We start from the raw sequence: 25593 nt of genomic DNA, 5'->3' as shown, positions 1-25593 counted from the left end.
TTTTAAGGTATTAAACGCAGATTTGTTAATTCAAGATTTTTTAAGACTCTGCGGGAACTGGGGCTGAACGATTTTGGAAAAAAAAAAAAAAAATCCCGATTTTTTCCTCTAAAAACTCGATTTTCGATTTTGATTTCGATTTTTGGGTAAAATTACAAAAGACAACAGAAGTCAGCATGTCGTTTTTGTGAGCAGCCAACAATGCAAGGCACTGCTCCCTACCTCAAATCTGTGATGGTATCACGTGATGAACCCAGAGAAGTTTTTTTCTTAATTAAATCTTTATTGAATGAAGTAGAGTATACAAACAATGTATACAACAAGAAAATAACAGAAGTTTGCCAGGGGGAATACACTATAATACAATGTCCAAATCAGAGCAAATACTTATGTTTTTTATAGCCTTTTTGTTACCAGATTTATCTAACAGCTTTAAATAAAGTTCAACATCTTTCAAAAAATAAATAATATTTGGTTTTGTGTTACAGAACTTACATTTGTGAATGAAAAATTTAGCAAGTAAGAGGACTAAATTAATTCTTATATATATATATATATATATATATATATATATATATACTTTTTTTTTTTTTCCTCTGGGTATCTGGGCCCACAGAAGTGATACAAATGTAAGTCAGTGACAGGCTTCAGTCGTGCGTGCGTGCGTGGACCACGTTAATATGAGTGATCCATATGCGGTTCTATTTAAACTGGGGGATCTGTGCGTGGAACAGACCGACCCAGGACACACTGGAGGGATTCTATCTGTGGAGCTGGTGGATGTGTGTGGGCACAGGGCTGTCTGGGCTCCTCTGCTGAGGCTGATGACCCCGAGACCCGGACCCGGTCCCGGTTCGGAAGAAGACAGTACGGTACGGATCCGGGACAACGTAAGAAGAGTGATCCGCATGCAGTTCTATTTCAGTTGCGGGATCCGTGCATGAAGCCACGGCTTACATTGCTTATAAGTACTGTGGACTCATTAACACATTTAAAGTCCGGTCATTACACGGACTTCTGTGACAGACCGCTCTCACTGATAGGAGGAGGAGCCTACGGTAGCCCGCAAGCGCGTGGCCCGCAGGCATGAGAGAGATGAAATCGATTTTACGATTTCCCTATTTTAAAAATCGTCCTAATTAAAAAATCCGATTTCGATTTAAAATCGATTAATCGTGCAGCCCTAGCGGGAACCCTGATTATTTTCAGTTTTTATCACAATGATGTAGACTGTATTATGCTATAAACACCTAAAATTATGTTCCATAATGGCAAAAAAGTTTAGAAATTAAAGGAGAACACAAAAAGTGGGAAGCCACTTTGCACTCTTCAGACACACTCGCGCCGAGTCAAAGATTAACATAAAAATTTACCAGGAGTCGACCTGCGAGCACAGAGTAATTTTCCTGATTGCACTTTGTGTATTTATTATTTTTAATTGTATTTTATTGTGTTTTAATGATATTTTAATTGTATTTTTATTTGTTCTGTTTATTTGTACTTCGCACTGTAAAGCACTTTGTGACTGTCTGTGAAAAGTGCTCTATAAATAAAATTTACTTTCTTACTTACTTTTTGACATAAAGCTTTCTTTTTCAGAATGTACCACCTCTTTGTAAGTGGCGTTGACTTGCCATCTCACCTGGCAGAGTTAATATTAAAAATAAATAAATTGCATCACAGAGTTAGAACTGCAAGCACTTTCAAGCACTTAAAACTGAAATTCAAGCACTTTTCAGACCTTGAAAATACAACATTGAAATTCATGCATTTTCAAGGATTTCAAGCACCTGTACGAACCCTGTTAATTTTGAGCATCAAAATCTAATACCTCACTTGTCAATTCCCTTGTACTTAAATGTGTAGCTCCGTGCGCATGAGCATTCAAAGATATCCGTAAAACTGTTCTGACTTCATGCAATAAAAAGAAGATACTATTATGAGGAGATCAGAGGCAGACAGACTGGCTGTTTGTTTCTTGCAGTGGAGACATTCATTAAAGCACTCAAATATTAAACCACACAGAGCCAGCATGCCAGCTAACACCCATAAAAAGGAAACGTCTAAGTCAGAAACTGATGTACTGCAGCCAAAAAGTCTTCTAAGTGCAGGCCTTCCTTGATTTTGCTGAAGTTCTTTTCGCCACAGAATGACAAGGTGACTTAGTGCTTCTGCAGAAACTGTCCTCTGTAAGAAAAACTTATTTTGTTGCCAGTGTTTGTACTCCCTCTCACCGAGCCTTTGACTCAGAGCAGTATGTGTTGAGTTAGAGCAAAAGTCTGACACCAATGTCACCTTCCCACGCCCGGAGACTACAAAACCACATGAGAAAAACACTTAGCCCAGTGCCAGGCTGTTCACAGAAACCCTCTCACATATATACCTGAGCGTAGGGTTAGATTTACAACCTCTGAAGATTCGTGAGTAAAGTATGGAGAGGCGATCTGAGAGGGATTCTGTGAACTGGATGCTGCAGGTCTAATGATGTATTTAGCGATGCACACATAAAAGCTGTGTCAGATTACACCACGGTGATTTGAAACCGGACCAGAACAAACAGCTATTTTCCATCGTGAGATATGACGACTGGGACATTTACCGCATTTGTGATGGAAAAGCATCAGCTCAATAAGGCTTTATGTTTGTTCAGGTCTGGTGGTGTTCACATACACAGACAGAGACACTGTATCTGCAAAACTGGCAATTTTCAGACACAGAGGGGGAAACAACAACAACAACAACACAGACTCCGTGTCATTAGAAAGACAAAGACAGGGTGAGTACCAGTGGGGACAGAGGAGGAGGAGCGCAGACTGTCAAACTCTGAGAAGTCCTCTTTGGACGTACCATTGGAAGTACTGAACAGGTCAAAGCTTCCTGGAGGGGGACAACACATACACAAGAGACAATGATACACGAGTACACAAATTTACATCAACACAGCACGCACAGACAAATGGAAACAAACTGTGAATGATTACACAAACTCATCAGTCCCACGTGAATCTGCTAACTACATCTTGACTGTGTGTGATAGAGCTGCAACCGATTAATTGACTCAAAGTGATCCAAAAAAATCATTCAACCGCAATTCTCCTGAATCAAAGCTTTGTTTCCTTCATGTCTCTGCTGTTCAACATTGGTTCCACTGTTGTGTTTCACACGGATGCTTATTGTGACGCACAAAGAAGCTTCAATTCAGGAAAACTGCAATAGGATATTTCCCTTCAATCAATTCGAGTCGATTAATCGAATCGTGAATTTTTGCATTGGCTTCAAGCACCTAATTGATTAATCGGTTGCAGCTCTAGTGTGTGACGTCTTCTCTGGTCACCTGTGTTGGAGGTCTTGGGGCGGTTCGCTGCTGAGCCCCAGGGGTCAGGGGCGGGGGTAGAGTTCGGTGCCCAGGGATCGCTGCTCTTCATGGGGGGGACAGAGGGAGGAGCGCCCCATGGGTCCACTGGGGCTGCTGACTTGGGGACAGAGCCTAGAGAGAGGGGGAGAGGGTTTGGTGAGGTCTGGAGGGCTGAGAGTAAATGGAAAAAAGGAGGAGAAAGGAACCAGGAGACCAAACCAAGGCCAGATGATATACATGCAGGTCGATAATGGGTATGTGAACAAACACACGACTACAGCTGAGCTCAACCTCCTCACTTCCAGTTAAGAATTAAAACACCCAACTCCACAAATCCTCTTTCCCTGAGCCACTGTCCTTCCACTTCTTTCCCCTCATGAAATCCTCCTCCCTCCTGACTCAGTATCAGTCTGAAGTAATGCAGTTGGACCAGTGGAGCCACATTCCTCTTCAACAAAGAGTCCCACTGCTGTAGGTAGCTAACAGGCACGACATAGACAAACACTGTGCATGACAGATACATGTAGACATTTTAAGTATGTCTGTACCATAGGGCTGCCAGGGGTCCGCTGATGCAGCCACGGCCCCTGCCCCGGCCCCGGCCCCGGCCCCGGCCCCAGCCCCTGCACCCCAAGGGTCAGTGCTAGAACTCGGCTCTGGGACGTCCATCAGATCCATCAAAGACGACTGAGGCTGGAAGAGAGACAAGGAAACAGTGCAACAGAGAGGCAGTGGGATAAGTAAAGATTAAATAGAAATAGATATGGGCTATTAGGAACAAAGGGCCATATGTTGGCCTGTCATTATCCTCTACAGCACAAATACTGTTCAAACACACAGATGGTGGTCACGTCATTATGTTCTGATACAAAACATGGGCCGCAGCCATGCAGACCTTATTTCTTCATCACTTAAAGCTCTGTGTTTCCTAAAGTCAGCCAGTCAGCTATTCATGCAGAATAACGATGAGTAAACGAGGCAGTCTTCTGCCAGTTAGTGGCTTCATTACAGCGACTGCAGGAGCAGACACGGTCAGGCAGAATAAGAGGATCGGGAAAGTGACAAGGCCATTTCAGGGGCAAAGCTATGATAAAAGAACAAGTGACTCAATTCTATCTCCATGTATCTATTTATTTTACCTCTTTCTTCTTCTTGGGCAGTTTTGCCGAGCCTGGACCTTCTTTCTTACTCTCCTCCAAGGCCATCTGTAGTCTTAAGTCATCCCCTCTGCGAATGCGCTCCTCCTGAACACAGACCCAATGCACAGACAGTTAGGACACGCAACACATGTCAAATAGGTTCAAGCATGCAGCATTATGTAGCAAGTAGAGATGTACTAAATGGTTTTAATGGCTAAGGGTGGGTTAAGTATTGATGCCAAAGAGAATTGAATAAAAAGAATGTGCTACTGTGTCTGTCGTGTAATCAAATGTAATCGGGTATCAAATGAACAGAACAGATTCTCCTGTCAAATCAACAATACTGATTTCTACAGAAATAATCTAAACTCTAAAATACAAATATGCATGTATGAAAACTCAACGACAAGGATGATCCATGTGTGTAATGTTCAGAGGTGTTGGTGTACCTGCTCTGCAGCCTCTCTGCTCATGGCTAGAGCCAGCTGCAGCTGGAGCTCCTCCTCTCCACTGGTCTGAGGTCTGGCCTGCTCCAGCTCTGAACCCATATTGGGAGAAGTAGCTGACAGACACATACATAATATGTGTTAATATCACAATCACACCGTCCTTGTATGAACCTGTGGTGAGCACATGTACTGCAGACGGCAAACAAAGACACAAGATGAACCGACATTAAGGGAGTCCCAAGTGTATTCTGTTATTCATTGTGTGGCTGCGTCCGAGTTAGGAAATGGTTACTCTGTTTCCTTGGAAACCATGGCGTGGGTGATGATGGCAAGACAGTGACATCACATCACCCTTTACTTTTTCATTCACCATTTGATTGTTCAATGATGTGTTTCTCGTTCTGTATCACCATTTCTCAGCAGTGCAGCACAATGTGATTCATGTATGAATGATGTGAGTGGGATGAACTAACTAGGTTCGAGGGCTTTCCTGTTTTTCTTTTTTACCATTGTCTCTCTTCAGTCTGTCACACAGGACACAGACAGAGAGGGTGGTTATGACTATAGAGAGAAACTAAATATGAAACATTTCACAAGAACAAATGCTAAAAAGATGTGCATTTCATGTTGTGGAATGGTTTTGTGGAACAGAATGAAACTAAATATCAAACAGTGTGAAAACATCAGAAAATTTAAGATTTTCCAGATATAATAGCAACAATAGACAGGAGAACTTGTTGAGTATTTGTTCTCTTTTTTTAATAATTGAATAACTGACCTATTCTTTGTAATGGACTGTATGCATTAGCTGAAGTCATATGAACTTAGGGTTGGACAATATGAGCTCGGCTTCTTCCTTCTCCATTTTGGACATTAAGTATTGTTAAAGTGCCACAATGAAATAGCTTCTTTTTTTTTAACTTTTTTGTTTAACTTTTTTTGGTTATTACCTTCAACATTTCGGAGTGTTCCGTTTAAATTTGCCTTCTGTTCACCTTTACATCTTTATTTCTACTTATGTTCAAAATAAAGTTTATCATTATCAGTAAAGACAAAAATAAGAACCAGGACAAAAGTGACTTAAAGAAACCGCTCACTTTCAATAATTTAATCTTGCTATTATGTCCTTAGAGTAGATGTGATGTTTCCATGATGAGCAAATACAGTAACATCATTATATATGAATAGTCTGTTATCTGTAAAACAAACTGAACTTGTATTGAACTTAAAGGATTTGAAAAATAAATAAATAAATAACCCAAATATACATATCTTCACTCCCACCTAAATCTTTCTGTCTCTTTTTCCTGACTCAGTTGCTTGTTGTGAAACCATTTTCCCCCTGGGTTCATCTCCAAGTTGTGTCCCTCAGGGGATGTGACGACAAGTACCAAGAGTAACGGTGAGCTTTATTAGCGAATGGCTGAGTTACAGCTTCATCAGCTACTTATCGTTAAACAGGTTGCATCAAAGTCTACACAGAGTACACAGATGAACCTAAACTAAGTGGAATATTGTGAAAAAGTTCAGTATTTTTGGTCAGTTAGAACTGTGAATGTTTTACCAAATACATATAAACTAAAACATTTCTTTTCATTTTTGATTATCACAGCCAACAGCTTAAAAAAAACAGAGGGTTTCAAAAAAAAAAAAAAAAAAAAAAAAAAAAAAAATCACAGCTAGTTGGCAGCAAGGGTCATGTGTGGTAGAAAAAGGTGTACAAGTAGCAGGGACGACCACAGTGTGGTGAAGAAGATTCGAGAACCTGTTGGAGCTTTATAAGGCATAAAGAGCCATCACGTACATACGAGTCCAGGAAACTGACTACAGGTGTTGTGTTACTGCTGTCAAGCCACTTCTGAACCAGAGGCAATGCCAGAACAGTCCAATCTGGACTAAGGAGACAAAGAACTGGACCCAAAGTAAATTTTGCATTTCATTTATAAACTAGAAAAGGACTCAGAGAGCGAAAACCTCTGCCAAGGCAGATCAGTGCCCTCCCCCACATCACCACCAAAATTTAATCATTTGTTCCTTGTGCCAGTATCAACATTTCCTGAAATTTTCATCCAAATCCAACCATAACTTTCTGAGTTATCTTGCACATGGACAGACAGACAGACAAACCAACGCTGGCAAAAACATAACCTCCTTGGCGGAGGTAATCAAGATCCCAGTGTCTGGAGGAAGAATAAGATTACAATCCCAGTTGCTTAAAGTCCAGTGTGAAGTTTCCACAATCGGTGATGATTTGGGGTGTGTGGTCATCTACTAGTGTTGGTCCACTGTGTTTTATTGAGTCCAACATCAACACATTTGTCTGAAAGGACATTTTACAGGACTCCACCCTTCTGTCTGCTGACCAGCTTTATGAACATTCTGATATTCATTTCCATCAGGACCTGGAATCTACTCATATTGACAAAACTACTCAGAAATGATGCTGGCCATTGTCAGCTCACCTGACCTGAACCTCAGAGAGAATCTATGTGAGGTTGTAAAGAGGAACATGAGAGACCCCAGACCCAACAATACAGATGAGCTGAAGGCTGACTGTAGGCAGTGACACAAAATGTATTTACATTCTTATGGACATCTGTATAAATCCAGTTAATACTTATTACTACTATTATTTTTTGTAATGTTTGTTTTTTGCACTACCGTATGCAGGCACATTTTCTTGGAATTTACCCTGTTGCTGCTTTGACCAGTGAATTTCCCTTTTGTGGGATCAATAAAGTTCCATCCATCCTACTCTACTCTAAAATGATCCAGTTATTCATGCCAAAGAAGTCACACGCAAATGTAACCTGGGTGATTTTTACTGGTGCCTGTTAGGGCTGCACAATTTTGGCCAAACATAAAATCCAGATTTTTTCCTCTAAAAATGTGATTTTCAATTTTGATTTTTGGGTAAAACTACAAAAGACAACAGAAGTCGACATGCCGTTTTTGTGAGCAGCCTGCAATACAAGGCACTGCTCCCTGCCTCAAATCTGTGATGGTATCATGGAATCCCCGCAAATTCTGTGATGGGCCCAAAGAGATTATACCACTGTAAGTCAGGGACAGGCATCAGTCATGCGTGTGTGTGTGGATCACATAAGATGAGTGATCTCCACGCAGTTATATTTGAATTGGGGGATCAGTGTGTGGATCACAGCTTACATTGGTATCACTACTGTGGGCCCATCACAGATTTAAGGTCCGTGGTTATTATGCTGCGTTTCCTCTACGTGGTATCGGCTCGGCTCGGCTCGGCTCAACTCTGCCTTTTTGCGTTTCCATTATGAAAAAGGGCCTGGAATCTGGTACCCATTACTAGTTTTTTGGTATCACCTCTGCCGAGGTTCCAGGACTGGGGACCAGATACTAAAACGTGACGTGTAAACACTGCAGACCACTGATTGGTCAGAGGGTTGTCTCTGTGACCTGCCGTTTTACAAAAAACAGATGTGGAAGTTGACAGTAAATATAGCTGTAGGTTAATCCACATGATAACAGCCCGCAAAACTACACCACGGTTTGTGGAGGAGGTTCAGATGTAAAAATTCAGTGTGAGCTTGACTAGATAACATGCAACAAGCGAGTTTATCAGCAACTGTCTGAGCAGACGACACAGAAGTAACATGGCGCATCACTATGACGTCAAAGTACTCTAAACTCTGTAGTATCTTGTAATGGAAACGGTCTCCAGGAATAGGACCTGGTACCCAAGCCGAGTCAAGCCGAGCTGAGTTGAGCCGCTTCCACATAGTGGAAACACAGCATTAGACAGATTTCTGTGAAAGACCACTCTCACAGTTAGGAGGAGGGGCCTACGGTAGCCTGGAGGCACGAGGCTCAGAGGCGTGCAGCTCGGAGACTCAAAAGAAATTAAATCGACCTGATGAGTTCCCTTTATTAAAAATCGTCCTGAATAAAAAATCTGATTTCGATTTAAAATCGATTAATTGCATAGCCCTAGTGCCTGCACCTCTCTCTACCTTCTCACTGTCACACTGTACAAAACCTGAGTATGAAATATTGCGAGATTCCTGTGGGGCCTCCGACGTCCTTTCCTTTTTATGATGGCACCCACACAAGCTCACAACAGAGTGTGGAGGGCGCCATGATAAAAAGGAAATGACGTCGGAGGCCCCACGGGAATCGCGCAATAGTGGTATGAAATCACGCGATATTTCATACTTAGGTTTTGTTCAGTATGATGATGAGAGGGCAGAGAGACGAGCAGGCACCAGTAAAAATCACCCAGATTACTCAAAATTTGAGTGCACAAATGAATATACTTTTCAGAGGTCTGACATTTTTGCATTAGAAATTCTAATTCATTCTATGAAGAATAATCACTATTGAAACAAAAAAAAAAGAAATAATTCATTTGGAATGCAATGAATCTAAAATTTTCAGCATTTGAATTAAAGTACAGAAAATAACCAACTATTTTTTCAAATGCACCTGTAGTCCTACAGAATATTCTATAAGTGATTTGTCCATTATCCAATATGCATATTCACTGATGTTTTATATCTGCTATGAGAAAATTTCTAACTGCAAAAGAAAAAGAAGTCTTGAACCATTAAACCTAAGGATGGGCTCAAATGGTAAGTCAATAATAAACAGTGCGATGGTTAATAATAGCAGGACGGCAAAGCAAATAAACGCAACCTGAGGCCAACTCAAACCCACCCGTTTTCTACCCATCACTGTGGGAAATGGCCATATATGGGGAATTTCAGATTCTTGACATTCCCCACTGACACAGAAAGTGGAAACATGCATTTAAAAAGCCAGACCGCAATTAATCTCAACTGTATCGCAATTATCTGAATACGCTGTTGTACCCGGTTGAGTATGTCAGTGTTCTGTATTACTGTCAAACTATAATTAAAGGTTCAACTCCAAAACAAATCAAATACAGTTATTGTGCTTTATACTATTTATATGGCAACAACTGCATCATAGCAGTTTTACTCTAAGGTGTCGACCCTGAACCCCCCCCTATGTCTTATGAACTGATGTATTTCACCGGCTGATAGGCCATGAGACACTGTGAAGGCACTGTGTCAAACATCTTCTCTGATAAAAACTACTGGTCAGATTCATTTCAAATTTTATAAGTAGCTCACTAGGGACAGTGTCTACAAAGCCTGTTAACAGTTTTGAGAAATGTAGATGTTTGAATTTTTTAATGAATTTTTGAAATATTAAAAATTTGCCTTTACTTATAATGGACCACATTTTAATCATTTACAACAAAGAAATGGATACGGATATCAATATAGTTACTACTGAGCGCTGATAGGAAGTCATATATAGACTTTCATTTGAGTCTATGACCTTTGACCCTGAGTGATCTTGAAGGGTCAAACTCAAGGTCGCCATGTCTACATTTCAACAACAGTCTCCTCTGAAACTAATGGTTGGATTTATTTCAAACTTTTATGCACCTTCCTTGGGATAGTGTCTACAAAGTTTTTTCACAGTTTTGAGAAATTGGATTTTGGAAATTTTTTAACCCATAAAGACCCAGTGTGACTTTTGCGACAGTTCCCAAATGAATTTTTCTCTCTATTTAACCTGTCTTAAGTGATTTATCACCATTTATAATAATATTATCCTCTGTATTTTGCGTTTCTTCAATAAAAATCAGGTATTTTCCCATATTTAATTTACTGGTAATGAAGATGTTCTTAAAAGCTCATATTAAAGTTAATTGTCATAATATCAGAAACAGAGAAAAATTAAGAAAATGTGACTTTTTCAACAAAATCTCTCATTGACTGAACATAGACCCAGTGTCTCCATCTACTGTCATTGATTCAACTCCATGGGTTTCAGTGGTGAATCAATGTTGTAGAAGATGACGGTGTTTCCATGGTAACTACGGAGCCTCTGAACATCCAAATGGGTCATATCTGATGACCATGAAAAGATTTGCTCATTTTCTTGCTTATTTTCTCCATGTTATCTATTATTTTATGAATTTTCTTTGGTTTTGGTTCATTTTTATTCATTTTACTTACTTTAGTTGTTTTTGCTCATTTTGTTGCCTATTTTATTGGGGGTTTTTTTCATCAGTTTTGTTCAGTTTGTGGATAATTTTGTTCACGTTACTTATTTTGTTGATTATTTTATTCTTTTTTTTTTTTAACTTCATTTTAGTTCGTTTTTGCTTCTTTTTCTTCACATTATTTATTGTTTTCCAATTTTTTTTTATTAATTTCTGTTTATTTTAATTATTTAAAGTACATAAACCCAGTGTGTCCATTCACTGTCACTGATCCAACTCCACGGGTTTCACTGGTGAATCAATGTTGTAGAAGATGACTGTGTTCCCACGGTAACTACAGAGCCTCTGAACATCCAAATGGGTCATATCTGATGACCATGAAAAGATGAATAACTGTATTTTACACCAATTATTTGCATGGACTGACAGGATTAATGGATCAAAAGGTATTAAACATTTTATATTGGTAGATGATTTTGGTCCCCTGTGGTAGTTTGGGTCTTTGTGGGTTAAATATTAAAAATTAGCCTTTACTAAAAATGGGGCATATTTTGATGGCTTATAACATGGAAATTGTTAGAGATCAATATAGTTACTACTGAGCACTGATACAAAGTCAAATAACCACCTACTTCTATTGGGAGACTGATCTCCTGCATCAAGACCATAAGACTCTAACATAGCGGCAAAACCTGACAACCTCAAAAATTCAAGTTGGTATTGATTCTTGATAGAACATGCCAGTGAGATACAGGGCCGTTGGTGTTATTTGTTTAATCTTGGTCTAGCCAGGAAAACAATGTCACTTGCCCACTAGAGATATTTTATTTTTCACAGTTAAAAATGTTCTAATCAATTTTCCCTCATTCTGCACAATGGGGACTGTGAGATCTATGATGTTAAGACCAGCGGGGCGGCTTGCATGGTCGTTCATTCACACCCTGTCTGCACAACAGTAACTGGGGAGGTTGAATGGAATCCCAAAAATCCCTCCTGGCACCGCCCACAACAGCAGCCGAGACTCACTCCGATTGGCCGATTTCTGCTTCAGTTTCCTTTACTGATGACTCAGCTGGCAAAGCGTCCACCTCTGAGCCACATTCTCTTAACATAACTTCCATGGAGGAATGTGGGCCCTGTGAGTTATCGCACGTAATATTCAGCGCGTTAGATCTACAAAAGCTGAAACCGCAACAGACAAACGTACACCCACACCACACACATGCACTCATCCTGCTGTGTACAAAGGACTAAGGGTCAGAGGGTAAAAGGAAACAGGCCAAGGTTCACAGCTTCGTTTTAACTTCTCTGATCTTCCCATCTTCTCCCTTTGAACGTTACCATTTCCTCAGTGCAATTTTCTCTTCAAGTGGACTTCGCATTCCATCTTTCCTTCACTGAATTAACTTTAATGTAACAGAGAATTAGAGAAACACTCACTTAAGAGTAGAAACACACTGATATAGCTGTATACTGGCCTGGATGAGGCCTGCTGACAGCAACTGGTATGTGGATACTGGATACTTTGTCCATTTTTATGTGTTGGGATATATTAAAGTGCTGTTTTGTATATTATTTTGGAGAGACTTCCTTCTTACTTATGTTCACTGTTAACCTGGAGTCATCACAGTTACAATCTCCACTCAAACACTTTGTTCCAAAGATAAAGACTGAATCAGAAAAGAAATCTATAAGGTTTTCAGCTCATGATGCCTGGAACAAGCTTCAGTCTGAGCTCCATCTATAATCATTGATTCCTTTGACTGATTTTAAAAAGAGCATCAAAACTCTGGAATCAAGGCTGTTGGTCTGGAAATGTTTTGACTGATTGTATGTTTTTTCTGTTTGCAAATGCTTTTATTATTGTAAAACTGTAATTATGTGAATGTATTGCTGCAGTTTGGCCAGGTCTCCCTTGAAAAAGAGATCCCTCATCTCAATGAGACCAGCCTGGTTAAATAAATAAAAAAAAATATACATTTGGATGATGGAATTTTCGTACATTAAAAGAACTTTTAACTGAGTATCAAGCCAAAATTTCCCAATCCGTGCATCCTCACTATACAAATGAATGCAAAGAGTAAACACACTTCAGTTCCAGAAAACATATGTTTCTTCTCTTGCTATTCAATCAGTCAGAGTTGATCGAATTTCTTCTTTCTCACTGTTTATTTATCCAGTTCTGCACTGTCTGTCACTGGTTTGAGCACTGCCTATAGAGGAGTGAGTGCTTCTAAGAAGAGGAGCAGATTCCACTGTCAGGGGGATGATGGAGGTTGTGTGTGGGGTGGTGAACTCTTGTGTGTGTGTGAGCTGAGGAATGCAGTCGTACTACAGGACTACAAGCAGAGACGGAGCAGGCAGGGGGAGGGGCTGGTTTCAGGATATAGGCCAAAGTTTCACCACCTGGGACGCCATACAGTACTAATACAGTACATGAGCTTCATTAGCTACTAAAACATGATATAAGCTCTGTGTTGTAAGATAATACTCACAGCCATGGTAGGAAGCAGGTGAACCCTCCGACCTGCCGTACTCTTCGCTGTAGGAGGTGGAGAGGTTGGGCTGAGATGAGCCTCGGCCAAAGCCCATCTGACTGCTCCCTGTGGACACCTGGGCCATACGCTCTTTGGTCTTCAATGCCTGAGACCTGGCACAACACAAACATCATGTCAGTGTTTTAAGGAGTTTCAATTGGAAAACATCCAAAAACTAAACTAAACTTGACAGCGTTAACCAATCCAGTAATTCTTTATTATCCCAAACATCTGATTAAACCCGTTAACCCCCGAGACATTATTTCAATGAAACGGGCTGCTTGGACTTTGCAGCTGTGGAAGTGTCATAAAAGCTGATGTGAGTATGTGCTTGTGTTCCTCTTCTTCAGCAATTCTACTTTCAAGATCTGGTAGTGGTTTTGTTTTACTGTGTGTTTTAGGGTCAAAATCGGATGAAATAACAGAAAAAGACAAAGAGAGGAACTGAAGTTTTACAGGTTTTTACTAAATAAGCCACTCAGAATGTACATCAATAAGAGATTTAGGATGTTTAACATGAACTGTGAAATGTAACACACTGAACAACAAGTATCCCCCCCCATTACACAGGCAGCAGGGGGTGCACTGAGCATGCTCAGATGTCTGTGGAATGTGCAACGTCTATTCTCTTAGCACATTTTTAAAATTTTTCCTCTTGAGCAAACGGTTGAATTTTTATAAATATTTAAAATAAGCCATACAATCAGAACACTCACCACTGACATGTCAGGGGCTAAAGGGTTAATAACATAAATGCAGGAGACAATGCTGGTATTATCTCATCTAAATTTCATTCAATTATTCATCAATATAAGATGCAGACACAGTATGCATGTGAAGAGTAGTGTTTGCCTTACACAATCTGCAAAACTGTGTGGACTTAACACAAGTAATACAAAAACAACACAGGAGATACTGAAAGGCACGACAAGTCTTTTTTTTTTTTTTAAACAAACAGGTGTAAAAACACAATGAACTTATACAAAAGTGGCCCAATTCCCAAGGGGGAGAAAGCCACTGAGCTGTGGGAAAAACCCACGATGTATTTTTGACAGCAGATTTCAGTCTGCCTGACAAGGTCAAAACTACTGCCACAGTCCCACTGTAGAAACACAGGGACAGAGCTGCAGAAATTATACAACCACCCATCTGAAATTAATAAGAATAAATCATCAGCTGTTATTCTGACAAATAATTCAACATTTGAAGTCGTGTTCTTGAAGTTTTTTTGCATTTGCTTTCTTCTGTTATCTTGTGGGAGAAGTGACTAATGAATGGCAACCCTAGTGACAGTCACGGTATTTGTCTTTGCAAGCGCACTAGTAAAACACCAAAAAGAATTAAACAGCTCTAAGATCAGTGCTCAGACATTATCGTATTTATACACGTGACAATGTGCAAGTGGAGCTGCTGGTTCTTTATCTGCCGTTTTAAATTACTGACTTTAATAAACAAGGACAAGTCTACGTTCACAATCTGGTGTGGATAATCTGAGACTGCCTTATCTATCCACCACAAAAATCAAATATATGATGCAGGAAATTCTCCAGCCCTTTGCATTATATCAACATTAAACACAGAATGGTGTGTCAACATTAAACATTACATAAAATATTAAAAACCGGGTTTGTATAAGCAAGTTTCAAGAAGTTCAATTCAGCACTGTAAAATGTTTTAAGAGCATAATAAACCAAATGTTAGGTGATGACAGTTGTTCGCTGGTAGCTTTTTACAACCGTTTCTCTGTAACATACAATTTGACTCACTCCATTGTAGATTTTCTTGTGTAAGGTGTTGTGGGTTTTAAGTGTCATTTTCCATCTGCTTTAATCAATCACTCAGTTTTTAAGTCATGTCAAAATCATCTTCAAGACATTTTAAAGCCTACAGTTTTAGTGGATTAGTGGACTTTAAACCTTACCGTTCTGCTTTGAGGCGGTCCTCGTCTTTGAGTAGGACCACCAGCTGTTTGCTTTTCTCCCTAACATTGATGCCCTGGTCTTTGCCGTCTTTGTCGATGTACTGGAAGTCCTTCAGAGTTTGGATGGCGAAGATGTTCTCTTTGCATTGCACCACCACTCTTTCTGAGCCCGTCTTGATCAGGTAATCCAGCAGGGTGAGCGCCTTGTAGACATGTCGCCAGTTCTTGCCGTGGTCATTGAGTCGTTTCCAGATCATGGCCATGATCTCGCCAAAGATCTGAACGTTGTAGGTCGCGTCGGCGATCTCCGACATGAGCGACGACGACGGACCCCATGGGTCATTGGAAGTGGCCTCCCTGACTTTCCTCTCTACTACGGAGTAGTTGTTCACCGTGTTCTTAAACTGCCGACGAAAGGTGCTTGGCATGATGGCAGCAGAGACGAGACACACACAAGCAACGCAATGAGGAGAAAAAGTAGATTTCCAAACGTCTGAGTCAGAAGTCTTAATGTGGGTCAAAGTGTCTGTGTCCTTTCTCACGGCACAGCAGTGGTGTGTCTATCTGCCTTGTCCAAAATTTTGTTGTCGTTGTGTAGTTTGTGTATTTATGAGGCTTCCCCAGGCCAGTGTAGTGTTCCTGAGTCCTCCAAAACAGCGTCTGTTAAAACCATTTCCACACACACGGTGCTGGCTGCACACATGACCACGCCATCACCTACAATAAACACACAAGTAACAGGTTAGAGAACAGAAAAAATATTTAAGAGATGTTACAGTATGAGAAAAAATGATAATACATATTAAGCTGAGAATTCTCCACCACTTGGAGAAAGATTTTAGATTTTACACAAAGCTGATGCATTTTGTTGTGTATTTGAGGTTCTTTGCACCCATTACAAGGGTAGGAACAGGGAAACAGATTTCTCTGAATTATGTGATTGACTTATTGACTTGAGGAGTTGGCTCACTACAGTAATTGTTTTCTATAACTACATGAAGCTGCTTACACTTGTGCACTGTCTTGTAACTCTTCTTGTACAGCCCTCAGTGTGCATTACATTTTCATTTTATTTACCCTTCCAATGAGCTTTTCCAAAAATGTTTCAATTTAATTCTAAAAGGCAATAAAGCCTAAATGTAACTGCATATTTTATCATTAATCCATACATATGTACATTTTGTCTACCAGCCACTTAAATCACAGTTTCCTCACTCATAATGTGGACAAATACAGAAAAACAAGGAAACGGAAGCACTTCACTGCATCAATCACAGCATGTAACCAACCATGTAGCTAGCTGCTAACGTTTTCTGTCATCAGACATGTTAAATGTTGATGTAACTGTTGATGTAGAGGTCTAATGCCGCGTTTCTACTGCGTGGTACTGGCTCGACTTGACCTTTTTGCGTTTCCATTACAAAAAAGGACCTGGGATCTGGTACCTGGTACTAGTTTTTTGGTATCACATCCACCGAGGTTCCAAGCAATACCGAACAGTGACGTATAAACACTGCAGACCACTGATTGGTCAGACAGTTTTCTCTGTAACCCGCTGTTTTACAAAAAGCAGATGCGGAAGTGGACAGTAAATATAGCGGTACATTAATCCACATGATAACAGCCCAAAACTACACCATGGTCGGTCGAGGAGATTCAGTCTTTGGTGGCCGATGTAAAAATTCAGATGAGACAACACGCAACGAGCTAGTTTATCAGCGACTCTCTGAGCAGACGACACGGAAATAACGCGCCGCATTGCTGTGACGTCCAGGTACTGTAAAGTCAGTAGTATCCTGTAATGGAAATGGTCTGTAGGAATACCGAGTTGAGCTGGTTCCACGTAGTGGAAACGCGGCATAAAACCTGTGTGCTGATGTAAGGAGGGCCACAAACTAAATCACAATACATACACCTGTGCCCTAAACACACAACCAAGCCAAATCCAGAACCTGCAGCCACTAAAACCACAAAAGCCACAACAGCAGTGGAGAAATCAATCCAACTCAACAAGACAGGCAGAGTATAAATGTTAACGGCAACATTACTGAGGTTTGTGGTTTGTTTTTTTGTCAGTATGCAACTGTTTCAGTTTTACAGTGAAATGAGCAGCTCGTCAACAGCAGCAAACAAATCCGCTAGCATTGAAAAACATAAACGTTATTTCCACTGACAAATCTGACATCAGATAATCAGCAAAAGAGTTATGAAGGAAACAGGTGTCTTTATGTGACTATGAGTGTATTACAACAACAAAAACAGGCCGTGCTGACTTTGACTGTATTAACAATGTAAAGCAGAATGGCCATCTCCACCATCATTTGTCCATTTTCTGATGGAATAAAAATAATGACTTGGTGGTGTAAAAAGAAGACAGTCAAAGAACATAATACGATAGTGTTCACAAGCTGTCTTTAACTGTACCTGTGTAAAATCACTAATACTTTGATCACAAAATGTAATGATTTTGCATTTTTGGTTAATACCATACAACAGCTTGCACGCACCATTTGCTGCCCAAATTTCCACACCAAAACACTAAGAAAATTATTTAAATCCCTTTTTCTATTCCTACTCCTTTTCCTAAATCCAGACTAAACAAGGAGTTTTGTATTTTCATGAGATAAGAATTTCCAAGAATTTTTCCCAAGGCCAGGGTTTGTATGACCAACAACAGTTGTTTTCTCTTCTGTAATCTCACTTCACAGTGACCTGACTCAGTCATGCAGGGTTAAGTCTGTGTGGTTATGGCATTCCCAGTCTTAGGGGGTAAAGCTGGATGGGTCTAGAGATCAAGGAATATACAAAACATACACAGAATTAGAACGAATTAGTCACAGGAGCCATGTAATCAAAATACGTGTTAAACATAATAATTAGGCTATAGACATGAGGAAACAATTTGCAGACCTATTCAATTACAATGTCCCGGGGTAATAATGTGTGTTCAGGTCCCAGGATTTCACTGTATTAAACAACTACAAACTCTGCTTCAATAATAGAGGGATGGTTCTCTGTGATTTATTTAAAAAAAACGTTGGGAAAAAAAAAAAAAAAAATAGAAAACATACTGAAGAAGCTCCTGAAAATGCTGTTCTGGGGTAAATATTTTTAGAAAATTATTATGAATGTATAAATGACCATTCAAAAAGAGTACACAATCCAGCCTGCACCTGTCGCTGAACAACTCTAAATAAAAAAGGCCCAGAAAAATCCGAATGTAATTTCAACCACAAGTGTATGTAAAAATATATTTTTCTAAAGTACACATGGATATAATACTGGGCCTCTGAGTATATTATTAACATACATCCTGAATATACTGCTATAACAAAGAACAGAACGGTGACTAAGTAAAAATATGTTTCCACCCTTTGGTGGGTGGCAGATGAGATTAACTATTTCCAGTCTAGTGATGACTCCTCTGACCTGTTCCTTAGATCAGCAAAATGGCTACTAATCACTTCCTGACTGACACACACACGCAGAAAATGTGTGGAGCCTAATTTACAGCAAGATAAAAAAACATTTCCTTTATCATGTACACAAAGAGATTTATTATTTATTTCTTAAATTTAATGCAGATGTTAAAAAGTTAGACATCTGTACACTTTTTTCCAACTGTCATCCAAGTAAAGACCTTAGGTTTTGTATGATATTTTGCGCCCACTGTTGCTGTGCCGACCTAACTAGACAGAGTCATAATGACTTTTTTTTCTATTCGGAAATATGATCTCTGCACCAAGCATGCACCAACATGCCTTAGAACCAAGTGGTTTCACAACAGAGGAAGAGTTTAGAAGTGATCGCTCTCTGTGCAGTATCAAAATGAAGCAACTGAACACGCACTGTATTTACAGGTTTGTAAAGTGCGTAGGTTTCTGTTTAAATGTGTATGCTCTTGTTTCACAAAGCTGAAAGACAGCTGGGAAAGACATGGCTGAGGAAACAAGGAGGAGTGTGGGTATTTGTGCTTGCAGGGGTAAGAAAACAACTTGGCACATCCCGTAAATTCACCTAACACCAGTGAAATGTGAATCCTGTGAAGCATGCCCCCCCCCTCAAAAAAACGATCCCCTTATCGCCCCCCCCCCCCCCCCCTTCTCGCCCTGCATCCGCATGAATACAGCTCAGACCTAATGACACATCTGCTGCTATAATCACCTATTCACCCATGGAAGACAGGAAGAAGAGAGGAGAGTCTGTCCCGTCCATCCCACCCCCTCTACACCCGGAACAACCCCCCACCACAAGACACAGCAGGCCCGCCTTCCTTCAATCCTCCTTGTCTTTAGATCACTCGAGCCCCTGAAAAGACGACACACAAGGCTCGTGTGTATGCGTGTACAAATACATATTCATGTGTCAAAGCAGCTTCTTTATGTCTGAGTGACCGAGTCTGTCGTTATTCTTGTCATCCTCGGTTTAAGACAAGAGGGTAAGGCCAGGCTCGGACCCAAAACCTCAAAATGCAGCAAAACAATGTGAGGGGGCTACACTATTGGGGTGTGTCTCTGTAGCATGAGTGAGATATGAAACACAATCCCAAAACTCCCACTTAAGCAACAGATCAGATCATGTAAAGGCTTCAAAGACAGCAACAGGACTCACTTATACCTGGAGACGATTCTTAACTGTCACAGGTCTAAGGGCGTTTTCTGGATTTTCACATACTTTCTTAATTTCACCTTTTTTAGGGGACTTGTAAATAACATAATACCTAAGTGTTTTATATCAAAATGTTCAGGATAATCTCAGTTTTAAGAAAACGAATCGGAAAAGTCAGATTTGTGTGCACCTTGTTTATATCCCTTATTTGTTAGGCCTATATTTCTTCTATTTGTGGTAGACTTGGCCCTTTATATATTTTCAGTATTTCTTTGCATGTTTGTATATTGTCAGTATTTTTCAGTATAATTTTTGTGTGATAGTTTTTATATACAGTCTTTCTTTTTGCACTTTGAGAATCTGATGCTAAACTGATTGTCACTGTTCCTGTAACAGTGGCAATAAAGACTTATTCTATTCTAAAATGTTCAAATCTTGCCAAAACACACCTTTATTCATGTGGACGAAATATTTTGGTGCTTGAAAGAAGTTTTAGGTCCACAAAAGTAGTGAAATACATAGGTAAGTGTGAAAAACATGTCTAAAATGAAATCTTGTAATATCAATTTTTGAGCATAAATATTGTCTGTCATTCTATTTTCACCAAATGTGTCAAATGTGAGATAAATGAGGCTGAATAATGACCTCATATTACATAAAGTTTCATTAGATGTGTGTAAATGAGAAAGAAAATTTGAGTAGTTGATGATGGTGTAATCATAGACCGTTAAGGGTTAAAAGGTATCACACCTAATCATTTTATCTTTCCAACAGTGAGCTAATAAGTAGCAAAACGTCCCACACATCACAAAGTAATCAACCAGATACGAACATGTTTGATTAGTCATTAAGACATAGTGCTGGGTGTCAACTCTGTTGAGCCATAAACTGAACCAAAATAAACTTTTCTGCCAAACAATCCCCAGGTTTTCCATTCACATCCCCTGGATCAAAGATGGAGATGCGCTCGAACACCTACCATGTGCTGCCATCGTCCCCAAAGAGTTATCCCTTGATACATTCTGGCACAGACTTAATAAATGACAATAATAACCCGTCTCCCCAAATAGCTATGACACACATGTATCCCTGAGCATTCACTGGTCATGTCTGGTAATAGCAACATGATTGAAGTATCACTATTAACCCTCAAAGACCCAAACATCTGCTAGCAAACAAAATCATCTACAGATCTACAATGTTTAAAACCTGTTGAACCGCTGATCCTATCAATGCATATAAATAATTCAGGTAAAATACAGTTTGTCATCTTTTCATGGTCATCAGATATGACCCATTTGGATGTTCAGAGGCTTCGTAGTGAACACGGAAACATCGTCATCTTCTGCAATGTTTGATTCACCAGTAAAACCCATGGAGTTGGATCAATGACAGTGGATGTAGGCGGTTGTTTTTAGATTCCACAGAAGTAGCACTAGGTCTTTATGAGTTAAGCTCATCTTAACATGATGTCATTCAACAACTTGGTTTTAATTAAGCATGTACAATATACACCCTCACAGAAAGATACTGAACACTGAAAATATAGAAATTACAGTATAACGAAGTGCAATATCCACATCACTTGTACAACATGCTTGTTTGGTTCAGATCCCTGTATAAAATCATTTCTATATTTTTCACTGAAAATGAATTGCAAAAATGTCCACTCCCCACTAAAATCATGACTCATAGAGCAATTCCCTTTTCTGCATATTGTCCAGCCCTATTGGAAATAAGTGAGCTGTCCAGTGGCAGTGTGCAATAACTCAAACCTATCCTGTGAATGTGTGTGCGTGCTAATGTCTGTTTGTGTGTTGGCAAAACCTAAGTAAACTGTGATTAGCATTAAGTACTGAGAACAGGTCCACGTTGGCAGGCCCACACAGCAAAGGTAAAGCTGATTTTCAGATAGATATAGCCAACTTAACCGGTGTGTACTACAGTCTCAGTACTTTACCAATGCATTAATGTGTGTGTGCGTGGCTGGGAGACACATTTAACTCAATCCACAACTTGATGAAATTCCAACAAATCAGGAACTGACTAGAGCCCATTCCGATTTTGCTGAACTGAAGCTTCGTTTCTTGAATTTCGCTGCCGCTAAACATCGATTCCACTGTTGATGCTTCAGACAGATGTTTTTTGTGATGCACATGACACCAGGATCACCACAAACAACATGGGCACAAGGACAAAAAGGCAGAAAATGCCTATATGTTCACTTTTCTTCATTGTAACCATTACTTAGTCCTTTAAACCTTCACGACTTCATGCAAACATTAAAAATATTAGGCTTTATTTTTTTTTAAGTTATATGTTGGTTCCATCTTAAATTGTTAGTAAGTTGTATACAAATTTGTTGAAGACTGCAGTGCACAGACTGTCATATGATTTTTTTTTTGTAGATAGATAGATAGATAGATAAACTTTTATAATGTTGTTATTTCTATATAGATTGTTTTTTATATATCCTTTTACTTTTAAACTTTTTGTGGTTGTCGTTTCAGCTGGTTCTAGAATAAAGGAAAAGTTGTTTGGCATTTCCAACTATGCCTTTTTCCACATTTTTACTACTTTTTTCATCTTTTCAAATAACTGTTTAATCGAATCGGAGAAAATAATTGATACCTGCAGCTCTAATTTGTTACAGTTTCAGTACTTTACCAATCCATTCATGCCTGTGTGAGAATCCACAACTTCTAAACAGCACCCTGATAAAATTCCTGAAAATCAGGAACTATCTGGAGTCAAAGAAATAGAAATAGAGCTCATGACATGTTTTAAATGCCCCAAAGTCACTGTGAGTCTATGTTAAGAATGAGGAGGAATAAGCCTGGAGCAGAGAGACCACATCAGGGTAAGCAACCACCTTCTGATCGGCGTGTCACATCGCCTTTTGTCCTCCTTGGGCAGCAACAGAGACAAAGCCAAGACAGAGGCGACAGAGGACGGTGATGATGCATCTGTCACCCGCTGTGACTGAGTGATCATCCTGACAATAGACAAAGCCTTGTCCCTCTCTCAGGCCACGTTTGGATGAACCCAGAACGGCTGAAACAACAACATCTTCGAAACAGTCCAATAAAATACCAAGTGCCACAGTTCAATCTTTCATTATTAGGTTCTTTTAATCCTATCTGGCCGGCGAACACACCTAAAAGAATGTCCTAAATATCTCAACAAGTACAGAGACGTGAGATCAGGCTTGTTGAGATGCAACATTTAGACCAAACCAGCCAGTCCTCTCTCTTTCACAACGATCAGAACAGGAAATTACGCTACAACAATTAGCTCTTTAAAAAAAAAAAATCACGGCATTTCCTTCGGTTGATGTGTTAACAGCATTTAAGATAAGGCTTTAACCAACTATAGTTTACATGTTTTAGGTAAACAACATCAATCGTTCATTAATCTTCATGAATTATACATTTTGTCTAGATTTTTTTTTGCAAAGTCACTTTAATACAGGATCAGAAATAAGAGTCGAACTTATACCAACGGATCACTGCTAACGTCGACTAAATACTTTATTTAGCTCAAACCGTTTGTAAGTTAACATTAGCTATCAGATTTTGCTAGCAAACAACTTGTTAGGTTCAACTAGTTAATCTTAGTTAAAATCAGCAACTTCATAAATGTGTTATCTGACTTGTTTTACATTGGTGTTTTCACGTACTATAAAAAGTTTTTCCACTGATTTTAATATTTACATTTCATTTACATGCCAACCGCTGACTTTTTCCTCAGATGTGTCCAAAACTTGGCTTTGAAAAGTTAGATCAAAGCTAGCAAAGCTCATACTGAGTTAGCCAACCGCAGCTCCTTCTCTGCTCTGTAATTCCAAAACTGGACAAGTCACCCCACAGCGTGAAAATATAACACAATTCCCCCCACTAACTAGATTCAAAGTCAGCCACACGTTTAGATACACAACACTCCCGGCGATATTTTTTTTTTCTGTAGCAAAGCACAGAACTAGCATGCTAGTTAGCCATTCTTAAGCTAGCCGGTGAAGAAGGGTGCTCGGTGGAGACATCACCACAGTCCTGAATAACAGGACACCCTGGAAAAACAAAACAAAACAACTCGACTCTCTTGGAAGCTTTTGTGAACTCACTGTGTGTTTTGGTCCACTTTGTACGTCGCGGTTAATCCGAGGATATAAAACAATAAATAAGTTTCAACGATTCCAATGAAAAACAGTCTAGATAATGTACTTATTTGGGCGCTCAAGGAGCTTGTTGCGCCTCCGCCTAGCTATATTTTGCTAATGCTAAGCCAGGCTAAGCCAAGCTACACGTAGCCTATCTCCTCCTCCAGAACATGGCGGGCAGAGAGGGAGGGGGGGGGGGAAGCAGGGAAGGGTGTGACCAAGGCGGGTGTTAGGGGACACAGAAGAAAGCCCCCCCCTCTCATACCGGGTCTCAACTTCACTTATATTATACATATGTAACGATAATAAGTCATGCAGAGTCACACACATGTAGTCTCTATTATGATAAATCCCAACCTGGCAACCCTCAGGACACATATGCACCAATGTGGGGTGGGGTGCGGGGGGTTAATGATGCAAGAGTGGGACCAATGCCACAGTGCAGCTTCCACCTTCCCAATGTGATTTATCATCATTTAGGATCAGATTATCCTTTGTATTTAGCGTTTTTCAGGGTAAATCAGTTATTTTCCCGCATTTATTTGACTGATCATGTAGATGTTCATGCATAGTGGTCACTCCAGTGGACAGTTCTTCTCCAGTTCTCTTGTATATTCATGGGTTTTGTTGTTTTAGTTTCATATCAGCCAACACAGTGGACACTAATGCATCATCCCATACACTGACATTCAGACCATTACTGAAACTTCACTGTTCTGGATAAACCTGATCTGCACTAACATGTTTCAGTGTTAATCAATTCTTATTTGTTAGAATTTTCTTTCTTTTTTTTTTTAATATGATCTCCATGAAAATTAACATTAGAATATGTTAAAATGTGATAAAACATCCAATTTTATTTTATTTCATTGTTTTCGTATCACTTTCTGATATTGGGTTTTAAACATGTGTCTTTATTTCAAAAGTTAAATGCATGGACATTTTTGTAACTCTATGACAAAAACAAACAAACAAACTTGATCACACTGGGGTTTTTTTCATGCCTATGGAGGAATAAAAACACTCGAGAAAAAAATCTTAACTAAGGTTCTCATAACACTGGTCAACAACAAATTTCTTGTTTAAGTTTTTTGAGCTGATTTAGGATAATTTTGGTGTGCTGAATCCAAAAATCACATTAATTTTGCTCAATCAGGTCAACTTTCTGAACTATGCTACATATTGGCTTTTTAACATTTTTGCTTACATTTATGGGCATTTTCATATCATATGATACAAAATTCTTTCATATTTCTTGCAATAAACAAGTTCTGAAGATTTTACTTTTGCCAGTTTATGATTAATGGGTTTTCTTAATATTACAGGTGAATGAAATGGCTTCGACTAGAAGATTTCGCAAAAATAAGCCTGATGTATTCTGCTACATCTGCGGTGAATACACCATTGTACCTAAC

At 39.5% G+C, this 25593-nt stretch overlaps 1 protein-coding gene across 4 annotated transcripts in view; it reads right to left on the bottom strand.

The window, feature by feature from the left end:
* epn2 (epsin 2) overlaps positions 1 to 24288 on the bottom strand; it is a 30437-nt gene extending 6149 nt beyond the window's left edge. The window contains exons 1-9 of one of the 4 annotated variants that reach the window (XM_030141151.1): positions 24139 to 24288; positions 23755 to 23756; positions 15415 to 16131; positions 13452 to 13606; positions 4944 to 5056; positions 4495 to 4599; positions 3904 to 4048; positions 3335 to 3487; positions 2785 to 2877 (exon numbers count right to left, since the gene is read on the bottom strand). In XM_030141151.1, coding sequence (XP_029997011.1) covers positions 2785 to 2877; positions 3335 to 3487; positions 3904 to 4048; positions 4495 to 4599; positions 4944 to 5056; positions 13452 to 13606; positions 15415 to 15842 — 1192 coding nt within the window. In that variant the 5' untranslated portion in view covers positions 15843 to 16131; positions 23755 to 23756; positions 24139 to 24288. The remainder of the gene's footprint in view (positions 1 to 2784; positions 2878 to 3334; positions 3488 to 3903; positions 4049 to 4494; positions 4600 to 4943; positions 5057 to 13451; positions 13607 to 15414; positions 16132 to 23754; positions 23757 to 24138) is intronic. The other 3 variants (XM_030141150.1, XM_030141152.1, XM_030141153.1) reach the window with 3 other exon arrangements.
* Positions 24289 to 25593: the final 1305 nt, after the last annotated feature.

Source organism: Sphaeramia orbicularis, chromosome 8 (genome assembly GCF_902148855.1).
Source record: "Sphaeramia orbicularis chromosome 8, fSphaOr1.1, whole genome shotgun sequence".
NCBI classification, from domain to species: Eukaryota; Metazoa; Chordata; class Actinopteri; order Kurtiformes; family Apogonidae; genus Sphaeramia; species Sphaeramia orbicularis.
This window is presented reverse-complemented; position numbering and strand designations above follow the sequence as displayed.